General features: G+C 45.8%; 1 protein-coding gene across 1 annotated transcript; it reads left to right on the top strand.

Annotated features, from left to right (window-relative positions):
- Window positions 1-8,315: 8,315 nt before the first annotated feature.
- Window positions 8,316-8,495, top strand: LOC116471322 (embryonic testis differentiation protein homolog B-like). The gene has a single exon (XM_032157496.2). It carries the CDS (start codon window positions 8,316-8,318, stop codon window positions 8,493-8,495), a length of 180 nt encoding a protein of 59 aa, XP_032013387.1.
- Window positions 8,496-10,526: the final 2,031 nt, after the last annotated feature.

Here is a 10,526-nt window from a genome sequence, read left to right as displayed (position 1 = left end):
AGGCAGCTAGCTGTTTCCAGGGGACAGTTAAAAATATTTGAACTCACTTACTGCTCTTTGTTTATTAGTGGACTCAGCCCTTTTTCTGAGTAAATACAGACCCCGTCTTAGTCCTAAGACACCTCAGATAATCAGGTCAGGTCTGAGGGGGACCTAGAGCTGACTGCTGAATTTGTAGCTTGACTGGCACAGAATGGTCAAGAGTCTCTGAGGCTTCTCCATCAGCACCCTGGACCTGAGGGATGGGGTAGGGTAGAAAACCTGGTCATAACACACGTGGTGCCCAGAGCACCCGTCCTGTGACAGAAGGCCGTGCCAGAGACCATCTCTGTCATGATAATCAGAAGAGGAAGGCAGAGGGTACTGTTGGAAACCTGAACTCTGAGTTCTCACAGGGTTCTCCACCAAGTGGCATGGGAGGGCCGAGCTTGCATTCTAGCACAGGCCCTTCCACACGTGGAGGCCTCCCCTCACCCGCTCAGGTTGATTAATGACGTCTTTCCCTCCTCCCGTCTCTTTCCCCAGGTCTGTTGCGGTTCTCCCACTTTTCCATAAGCAGAACAAGAACCAAATCAAACGTCTTAACGCGTATAGAGAGATCACGTTCCGTGAGCAGACACAAAACGGTGGCAGGTTTGGCGAGCACGAACTAGACCAAGCGAAGGGCAGCCCACCACCGTATATCAAACCTCACTTCCGAATGTAAAAGGCTCACTTGCCTTTGGCTTCCTGTTGACTTCTTCCCGACCCAGAAAGCATGGGGAATGTGAAGGGTATGCAGAATGTTGTTGGTTACTGTTGCTCCCCGAGCCCCTCAGCTTGTCCTGTGGCCGCCTGTTTTTCCAGCAAACCACGCTAACTAGCTGACCACAGACTCCACAGTGGGGGGACGGGGGCAGTATGTGGCATGGCGGCAGTTACATATTATTATTTTAAAAGTATATATTATTGAATAAAAGGTTTTAAAAGAAACGTATGGAGAGTTTTCAGTATGGAAAAGGCCATGAACTGAGACCTGTGACTCAGGACGAGACAAAAGCGCATTCGTGCCAGGTTCTAACCAGACGCAGGGGAGGTCCTGGGGCAAGGCGGGCCAGTTTTCCTTTTTGTTTTTAAACAGAGTCTTGCTCTGTCATGAAGGCTGGAGTGCAGTGGCGCAACCATAGCTCACTACAGCCTTGGCCTCCTGGCCTCAAGTGATCCTTCTGCTTCAGCCTCCTGAGTAGCTGGGATTACAGGTGCATGCCACCACACCTGACAAGTTTTCTTAAGTTTTTTTTTTGTAGAAGTGGTCTCACCATGTGGCCCAGGCTGGTCTCAAACTCCTGACTCAAGTGATCCTCTCTCCTAGTCCCCCTAAAGTGCTGGGACTACATAGAGGTGTGAGCCACCACACTCAGCCAAGGAGGGCCCGTTTGTAAGGACTCTTCCAGAGCTGAGTGGTGTTAAGAGGTACACAGTGAACCAGTCCTAGGAATGGGGACAACATGGATGGCTGAAGTAGATTCAGCCAGGAAAGTGGGGCTTTGCCTTGAACTCGTTCCAACTGGCCAGCATCCTCCCTGGCCTCTCCTTCAAATGAGAGTCGCCTCCCGTGAATGCAGGAAGATGCCTTGGCCCTTTCTTGGTTGCCCCTTTGCTCTCATCTCCACATTTCATCCCATCTCAATCCTGTCCCCTCAGCACCCACTACTGAAGAAAGGCCCCATCTTGGAGGCTGGTTGAGTCTGCCCATCTTGGAGGCTGGTTGAGTCTGCTGTCCTGAGGCAGGAGAGGGGTAGGGGTCTCTGATCTGAGGGCTGCTTTTGACCACACATTCTGAAGCACCCATGAACTGGAAGGAAAAGCGGACACTCAGGGAGCTAGAACAGAAGCACTGGTTGTATTTGTTAAATGGGAGAAACCCAGTGCTACAAATGAGACTTCGCTGGCTCCCATGGTCCTCAGCTGAAGACAGCGGTGCCAGGGCAGGTGAAAGCAATGGCCATGACCTTGTCCTGGCTGCTGGTTTGTGTCCTCCCACTGCCTGTAGGACAGCAGAAGCTATGGGCAGATCTAGACCCCCAAGCCACTGGATGGTGCGCCAGCTAGGTCTCCACAAAAGCAACTTGGTCCACACAACATTCTCTGTCCTCTGCGGCTAGTTCTGGCCCATGGTGGGAACCCAAGTGTGGATGGTCACAGTTTTTGAAGTGACTATGGAGGAAAGCAAAGAGGCCCCCTTCAGGGCCACCACAGCATCATGGTGTCCTTTGGACCAGCTTCTGTGGCATCTAAGCTGTTGCTCAGGTGTAGGAGCTTGAGACTGTGCATCCCCCCTGGACACCAGCAGGTGAGGACCCATAGGCCACCACCTGTGGGACACTGAGCAGATAGACTTGGTGCTTTCCCGCCCCATCACTGGCCTAATTTTCTCAAGCTGGCTGTCTCGTGGGGCTCTTTGTAACAAGGCTGTGCAAATTTCTGTGAGTCTCCCAGATCTCTGGGACAGCATCAGAATACCTTGTTATTTTGTTGTACCTTGTACCTTGTTGTACCTAGGAACATGCTTCATATGTGCATGTTTATCTCCACAGCACGTATCTGTGTTACTTAGCATGACTTACTGCCATTTCAGGTCTTTTCCAGACCTGGAGGGTCTTATTCGAATAGAATCATTTGATTGGCTTGCATCTTATAGATGTCATGTAGAACTTGGAACCATAACTCTGTCCTCCAATTTCCCCCCTCAACCAAGCCTCTCTTTAACTGCTCTGTGTGGAAATCATGTTTCACAAATAATTTTCAGTTTTGTGGGTGATTATGGTTGGGTTGAGAAAGTGTGTGGTTGTAGAAAGAAGGGAAAGGAGGTGATTTTTGAGTAGGTTGTTTTGACTTTTGAAAGCAGGGGACATGTCCTAACACCTGCTACCACAAAAACCGTCTTCAGCTCCTCCTCAATGTGCTTGGAGATTCAGAACATCAGCTCTCATCTCCCAGTGGTCCTGGTTGTGTTCTAAACAATATTGATAGCATTTTCCTGATTACCAAAATAATACGTTTGAGGTAAAAAAAAAAAAAAAAAAAAAAAATTCAAATGCTTACAGAGAAGTAAATAACGAAAGCCCCCGCCCCCAGCCATACACACACACACACACACACACACACACCATGCTCACACGAAAGCCTCTTCCTCTCTTAGAGATAATCACCATTAAATTTTGTGTATATCTTCCCATTTTTTTCCTATGCACTTACTATTTTAAAATTATAATTTTCACTTTTACATAAATGGTAATCAGACTATGCATTCTTATTCTGCAACTTGTATTTCCACTTAGTTGTGAAAATCTTACTGCATTAGCGTGTATAAATCTACCTCACCCCTTTTCGTGGCTGCATGGTTTACCATTGTGTGATACACCACAGTTGAATCAATCTTGTTACTCATAGACTTTGGATGGTTCTTAATTTTTCAGTATTACCAGTATTGCTGCAATAAACAAATTTGCACATACATTTTTGGACAGTATGTATGTGGAATGAAATCTTTAAAAATAATTATGCTATATGATGTTTTTAGAAAGGGTATTCTTATGATTCTAGAAAGCAGCCTCCCATCCCTTCCCTCACTGGTGCAGGCTGGAACTGTGATGACTTTGGCCATGGGATTCTTGCAGGCCTCTGTCAAGCACGTGGGGCACGGGCACAGTATCTGCAGCCTCTTAGCTTTCCAGAGTACTACAGAAATGTTTGAGACCTGAATAAAGAAAAAGTGTTGGCTCTAACCTAAGAAAGTTGAAAGTAAATATTAATAAGTGGAATTAAATGTCTTAATGTACAACCTTGTGAACATCACTCATTAAATTCAATAATTGATTTTAAAAATATTTTTCTCATGATAAATTAGTGAAGAGTCACAGAATTGTCAGATAATTTCAAAAGCAAATTCTAAGGATTCTTCTCAAAAATCACAGAAGAAAAAATATGAAAAATGGTTGCATTTTAATGTATTTGAAATGCCATGGGAAAGAATTCATAAGTAAGCACAACGGCAGGGCACGGTGGCTCATGCCTGTAGGCCCAGCACTTTGGGAGGCCGAGGTGGGAGGATCGCCTAAGGCCAGGAGTTTGAGGTTGCAGTGAGCTATGATCACGCCACCGCACTCCAGCCTGGGTGACAGAGTGAGTCCCTGCTTTAAAAAAAAAAAAAAAAAAGCATGCTGAGGACTAGCATGTTTTAAAATAGCTCTGGCTGTAAGGGGCCAGGTGGCAGAATGGATGAACAATCTTTTTCAGAATATTATTCTACAGACTGTTAATGTGCATCCTAAATGCATTGTGCTAAGCGAAGAAGCCAGATCCGTGTAGAACAGATCTTTGGTTGCCAAGGGTTAGGGATGACTGCAAAACATGAGTATGAGGTAATTTTGGGGGATGATGGAATTGTTCTGTGTCCTAAATGTGGTGGTGGTTATATGACTTGGTGCCCTTGTCAAAACTTTACACCTAAAAAAGAGTATATTTTATTGTATGTACACTTAAAAAGTTCATTTTGAGACAGGGTCTTTCTCTGTTGCCCAGGCTGGAGTGCAGTGGTGTAATCATAGCTCACTGCAGTTCAACCTCCTGGGCTTAAATGATCCTCCCACCTCAGACTTCTGAGTAGCTGGGACCACAAGCACACACCACCACGCCTGGCTAATTTTTTAAAAGTTTTTAATAGAGACAAGGGCTTGCTATGTTTCCCAGTCTAGTCTCAAACTCCTGAGCTCAAGCGATCTTCCTGCCTCACCCTCCCACAATGTTGGGATTACAGGTGTGAGTCACTGGGCCCAGCCTAAAATTCATTTTTTAAATAATAACGTGCAGGGCCTCACAGACTCCCATTTAGCCTCCACTCTCCAATGAGCAGGAACTTCATCTGCCCACCATGACTCTTCCTGATAGGCTCGATGGCTATCACAGCTGGGGCTGGGATACAGTTGTCCTTTGCCAGCTAGACACTCCAGTCATTTAGGGCACCCTTCCATCTTTGCTCCCAGCTAAGGGATACAGCTCCTCACCTCACTGCTATAACTCCGCATCCCCATCCCCATCAGAAAAGAGAGACGGGGAGTCAACTCTGCCTTCCAGTGTGTGGCAAGCCCCTCGTATTTCCAGGGCAGATGTTCTGAATTTCTGGGCTTGGACTAACATGAAGAGACACTGTCCACTGGGTGTTGGCATCTGACTAGGGCTTTTGTGCACTGAAAGGGATGCTTACAGTTACTCGTGTTTTAAACAATAGTTATTAAAGCTGTACATTTAATTTGCCTCATGTCTTCAAGATCAGTTTATAAATCTAGCTACAACTAGCTACGAACAAATTGATTTTGTATATAGATAGAAATGCTTAATCTTTAATGTTCAATTAGTTCAAAACCTAATGAGTTAAAATGAAAAAATTGCTTGCATGCTTAATTTAGTTTCCTTGGCCATTTTAAGCTCAATTACACATTTAAACTGTTTGATTTGCATACACTTCCAATAACTAATATGAAAGACCTAAAATCTGATGAAATCTTCCTAAGCATTCAAATACTAACCTAAATCTACACTCATAAATTTAACATAGTAAGGTCTTGTAAACATTCATTATTTATGAACTTGTTAAATTTTCATTTTTCTTTTTTTTTTTTTTTTTTTTGAGAGGAGTCTCGCTGTGTCACCCAGACTGGAGTGCAGTGGCGCGATCTCGGCTCACTGCAAGCTCCGCCTCCCGGGTTCACCCCATTCTCCTGCCTCAGCCTCCCGAGTAGCTGGGACTACAGGCGCCCACCACCACACCCAGCTAATTTTCTTGTATTTTTGGTAGAGACGGGGTTTCACCGTGTTAGCCAGGATGGTCTCAATCTCCTGACCTTGTGATCCGCCCATCTTGGCCTCTCAAAGTGCTGGGATTACAGGCGTGAGCCACTGAGCCTGGCCTCAACTTGTTAAATTTTCTTAGACATTTTAATATTAAAACCACAGATCTAATTTCAAATTCCTTTAAGCATTCTGAATTAAATTCCAAGTGTCTGATCTTCTAAGACATTAGGTCCTCTTAAATATTTCAAATATCGGCTGGGCGCGGTGGCTCACGCCTGTAATCCCAGCACTTTGGGAGGCCGAGGCGGGTGGATCACGAGGTCAGGAGATCGAGACCATCCTGGCTAACACGGTGAAACCCCGTCTCTACTAAAAATACAAAAAAAAAATTAGCCGGGCGTCGTGGCGGGCGCTTGTAGTCCCAGCTACTCGGGAGGCTGAGGCAGAAGAATGGCATGAACCCGGGAGGCACAGCTTGCAGTGAGCCGAGATCCCGCCACTGCACTCCAGCCTGGGCGACAGAGCAAGACTCCGTATCAAAAAAAAAAAAAAAAAAAAAAAAAATTTCAAATATCTTAACAGTATCACCATAATTGGAAACATTCTTCAGTATAACCCGGATTACTGAGATCACGGGTTGGATTTACTTGCCACAATCTCTTGTGTGTTTTAGCACTTGCCCCACCAAGGTGACATACTCTGCCTCAGCTCAGGACTGCAATATGTTAATGGTTAGAGATTCTGGGCCAGGCACAGGACTTGATACTGCTTCTGTAATGGTTCTACCCAAGGTGGAAGCTAAACGTCTTGTAGTAATGGGTTTTTTTCTTTTTTCTTTTCTTTTTTTTTTTTTTTTTGAGACATGGTCTCACTCTGTCGCCCAGACTGGAATGCAGTGGCGCAATCTCAGCTCACTATTGCCTTCACCTCCGAGGCTCAAGCGATCCTCTCACCTCAGCCTCCTGAGTAGCTGAGGCCACAGGCATGTGCCACCCCGCCCAGCTAATTTTTTGTATTTTTGGTAGAGACAGGGTTTCCCCATGTTGCCCAGGCTGGTCTTGAACACCTGGCCTCATGTGATCCACCAGCCTCAGCCTCCCAAAGTGCTGGGATTACAGGTGTGAGTCACGGTGCCTGGCGAGTAATGGGATTCTTAAGACAACTTGTATCTTGCTTCTGGTGCCTTACTTTACCTTTTGCACAACTTTTAACTGCCTGATTTGCATCAGTTGAGCTTCTGCACCCACTGCCCAGGTTGCTCTTACTTTACTGCCTCATTCGATTTTCCTCCCTTTTTATTACACTTGATCTTAGCCAAAAGGCCGAGAAGCGATCCTCCCTTTTTATTATTATTTTTGTCTGACTATGCCATTCTTTTAAAAATTATTTTCGACCAGGCGCAGTGGTTCACACCTGTAATCCCAGCACTTTGGGAGGCCAAGGTAGGCGGATCACGAGGTCGGGAGATTGAGACCATCCTGGCTAACACTGTGAAACCCCGCCTCTACTAAAAATACAAAAAATTAGTCAGGCTTGGTGGCGGGCGCCTGTAATCCCAGCTACTTGGGAGGCTGAGGCAGGAGAATGGCATGAACCTAGGAGGCAGAGCTTACGGTGAGCTGAGATCGTGCCACTGCACTCTAGCCTGGGCGACAGAACAAGACTCCGTCTCAAAAAAATATATATATCTATTTTTTCATGTAAATTTTTTTTCTTATCACTCAATTGGATAGCTAATCCATTCTAATATTGACAGCAGCAATTTTTTTTTTATTTTTTATTTTTGGAGACAGGGCCTCACTCTGTCACCCAGGCTGGAGTGCAGTGGTGCAATTATGGTTCACTGCAGCCTCAACCTCCCAGGCTCAGATGATTTTCCTCCTCAGCCTCCCAGGTAGCTGGGACTATAGGCGTGTGCCACCACGCCCAGCTATTTTTGGAGGTTTTGTTTTTTGTTTTTTGAGATGGAGTTTTGCTCTTGTTGCCCAGGCTGGAGTGCAGTGGTGTGATCTCAGCTCACTGCAACCTTCGCCTCCCGGGTTCAAGCGATTCGCCTGCCTCAGGCTCCCGAGTAGCTGGGATTATAGGCATGCATCACCATGCCCAGTTTAACTAATTTTGTATTTTTAGTACAGACGCGGTTTCTCCATGTTGGTGAGACTGGTCTTGAACTCCCAACCTCAGGTGATCCACCTGCCTTGGCCTCCCAAAGTGCTGGGATTACAGGCGTGAGCCACCACGCCCGGCCCTGTATTTTTTTATTTTTAAGAGACCATGTCGGAGACGGGCCTGGCCTCCTAGTCTACATCTTTCTCCCCTGCTGGATGCTTCCTGCCCTTGAACATCAGACTCCAAGTTCTTAAATTTTGGGACTCAGACTGACTCTCCTTGCTCCTCAGCTTGCAGACAGCCTATTGTGGGACCTTGTGATCGTGCTTTCTTAGTTGAGCTGTCTTCCTGAGGTTGTTTGGAGCTGCTGCATCATGGATAAAGAACTCCCTAAAGCCAGTCCCAACAAGCTTGCACTGAACATCAGGAAGCCTGACAAGTCCTTCAGATGCAAGAAGCCCACCAAAAATGTGCTGGTCTTTTTAATCAACAGACAACTGGGCAGGCACAGAAGTGACATCGACCTGTCAAGGTGGCTATGGATGCTGTCATAAAGCAACTCCAGGGTGAACATGGCCTTGGACAAAAAGTCATGTGGCTTATGTGCTGAGGCCTGCCCAGAATTTTGAGACATTAATTATAATTAGAACAAAAAACTCCTCCCATGTTTGAGCCATTAAAAAAAAAAGAGAGAGACCATGTTGCCCAGGCTCGTCTCAAATTCCTGGCTTCAAGCAATCCTCCTGCCTTGGCCTCCCAAAGTGCTGATATTATAAGCATGAGCCATCATGCTGGCCTGACAGCAGCAGTTTACTAGCAAGGTTTTTCTTGTACAAAGGAACTTCAAAAAGTTTGTGAAAAATTGAATTAAAAGATAAAAATTAAAAATATGAATTTTATTTCTCAACAGAATCTTCATCAAGTTCAAGACAATTTTGTAAGTGACATCAAGCATTTAGTTCCTCCCTAAAGAACTGAGGGAGGCTGGGCACGGTGGCTCACACCTGTAATCCCAGCACTTTGGGAGGCTGAGGTGGGTGGATTACTTGAGGTCAGGAGTTTGAGACCAGCCTGGCCAATATGGTGAAACCCCGCCTCTACTACAAATACAAAAAAATTAGTCGGTGTGGTGACACGTGCCTGTAATTCCAGCTACTTAGGAGGCTGAGGCAGGAGAATCACTTGAACCTGGGGGGTGGAGGTTGCATTGTTGAATCTGGGGGGCGGAGGTTGCAGTGAGCCGAGATTGCACCACTGCACTCCAGCTTGGGCGACACAGTGAGACTCTGTCTCAAAAGAAACAAAAAACAAACAAAAAAACTCAGGGTCTTGAGAATTTAACCATGCCAATGTAGTCTTGCTTGCTTGCTTGCTTGCTTATTTATTTATTTACAGACGGAGTCTCCCTCTGTTGCCCAGGCTGGAGTGCACTGGCATGATTTTGGCTCATTGCAACCTCTGCCACCTGAGTTCAAGCGATTCTCCTGCCTCAGCCTGCCAAGTGCTGGGATTACAGACACGTGCCACCATGCCCGGCTAATTTTTGTATTTTTAGTAGAGGGTTTTGCCATGTTGGCCAGCCTGGTCTTGAATTCCTGACCTTAGATAATCCACCCACCTTGGCCTCCCAAAATGCTGGAATTACAGGCATGAGCCACTGTGCCCAGCCTCATTATTAACTGAAGAAAAATGGGTGCCCTTTAAAGAACTGGTCAGATTAGGAGACAAAAAGAAGTCAGAAGGAGCTAAATCAGGACTGTAAGATGGATGCCTAATGATTTCTTGCTGAAACTCTTGCAAAATTGCCCTCGTTTTTCATGAGGAGTGAGCAGGATCATTGTGGTGGTGAAGGAGTCTCTGGTGAAGCTTTCCCAGGCATTTTTCTGCTAAAGCTCTGGGTAACCTACTCAAAACACTCTCATAGGAAGCAAATGTTATCATTCTTTGGCCCTCCAGAAAGTTAACAGCAAAACGCTTTGAGCATCCCAAAAAACTGTTGCCATGACCTTCGACTGGTCTACTTTTGCTTTGGCCAGACCACTTCTGCCTCTCGGTAGCCACTGCTTTGTGCTTTGTCTTCAGGATCGTAGTGGTGAACCCATGTGTCATCTCCTGTTACAGTTTTTTTTTTTGAAGAAATGCTTCAGATTCTTGATCCCACTTATTTAAAATTGCCATTGAAAGCTCTGTTCTTCTCTATAGTTGATCTGGGCAAAGCAGTTTTAGCACCCATCAAATGGAAAGTTTGCTTAACTTTATTTTTCATAATTTCTTAATTTTTCAAAATTGTGTAAGCCGAACCAATTGAGATGTTTGTGCTGTTGGCTATTGTTTGTTTGTTTGTTTGTTTTTTGTGACGGGGTCTTGCTCTGTTGCCCAGGCTGGAGTGCAGCAGCACGATCTCAGCTCACTGCAACTCTGCCTCCTGGGTTCAAGCAATTCTCCTGCCTCAGCCTCCTGAGTAGCTGGGACTACAGGTGCCTGCCACCGTGCCCAGCTGATTTTTGTATTTTTAGTAGAGACAGAGTTCCACCATCTTGGCCAGGCCGGTCTAGAACTCTTGACCTTGTGATCCACCCACCTCG

Source organism: Hylobates moloch, unplaced genomic scaffold (assembly GCF_009828535.3).
Source record: "Hylobates moloch isolate HMO894 unplaced genomic scaffold, HMol_V3 SCAFFOLD_6, whole genome shotgun sequence".
NCBI classification, from domain to species: domain Eukaryota; kingdom Metazoa; phylum Chordata; class Mammalia; order Primates; family Hylobatidae; genus Hylobates; species Hylobates moloch.
The sequence above is the reverse complement of the archived record's forward strand: the minus strand, read 5'-3'. Positions and strand labels throughout refer to the sequence as shown.

What these genes read in the sequence shown, in the direction of transcription:
- LOC116471322 (XM_032157496.2), top strand. Translation starts at nt 8,316, where the DNA reads ATGGATAAAGAACTCCCTAAAGCCAGTCCCAACAAGCTTGCACTGAAC.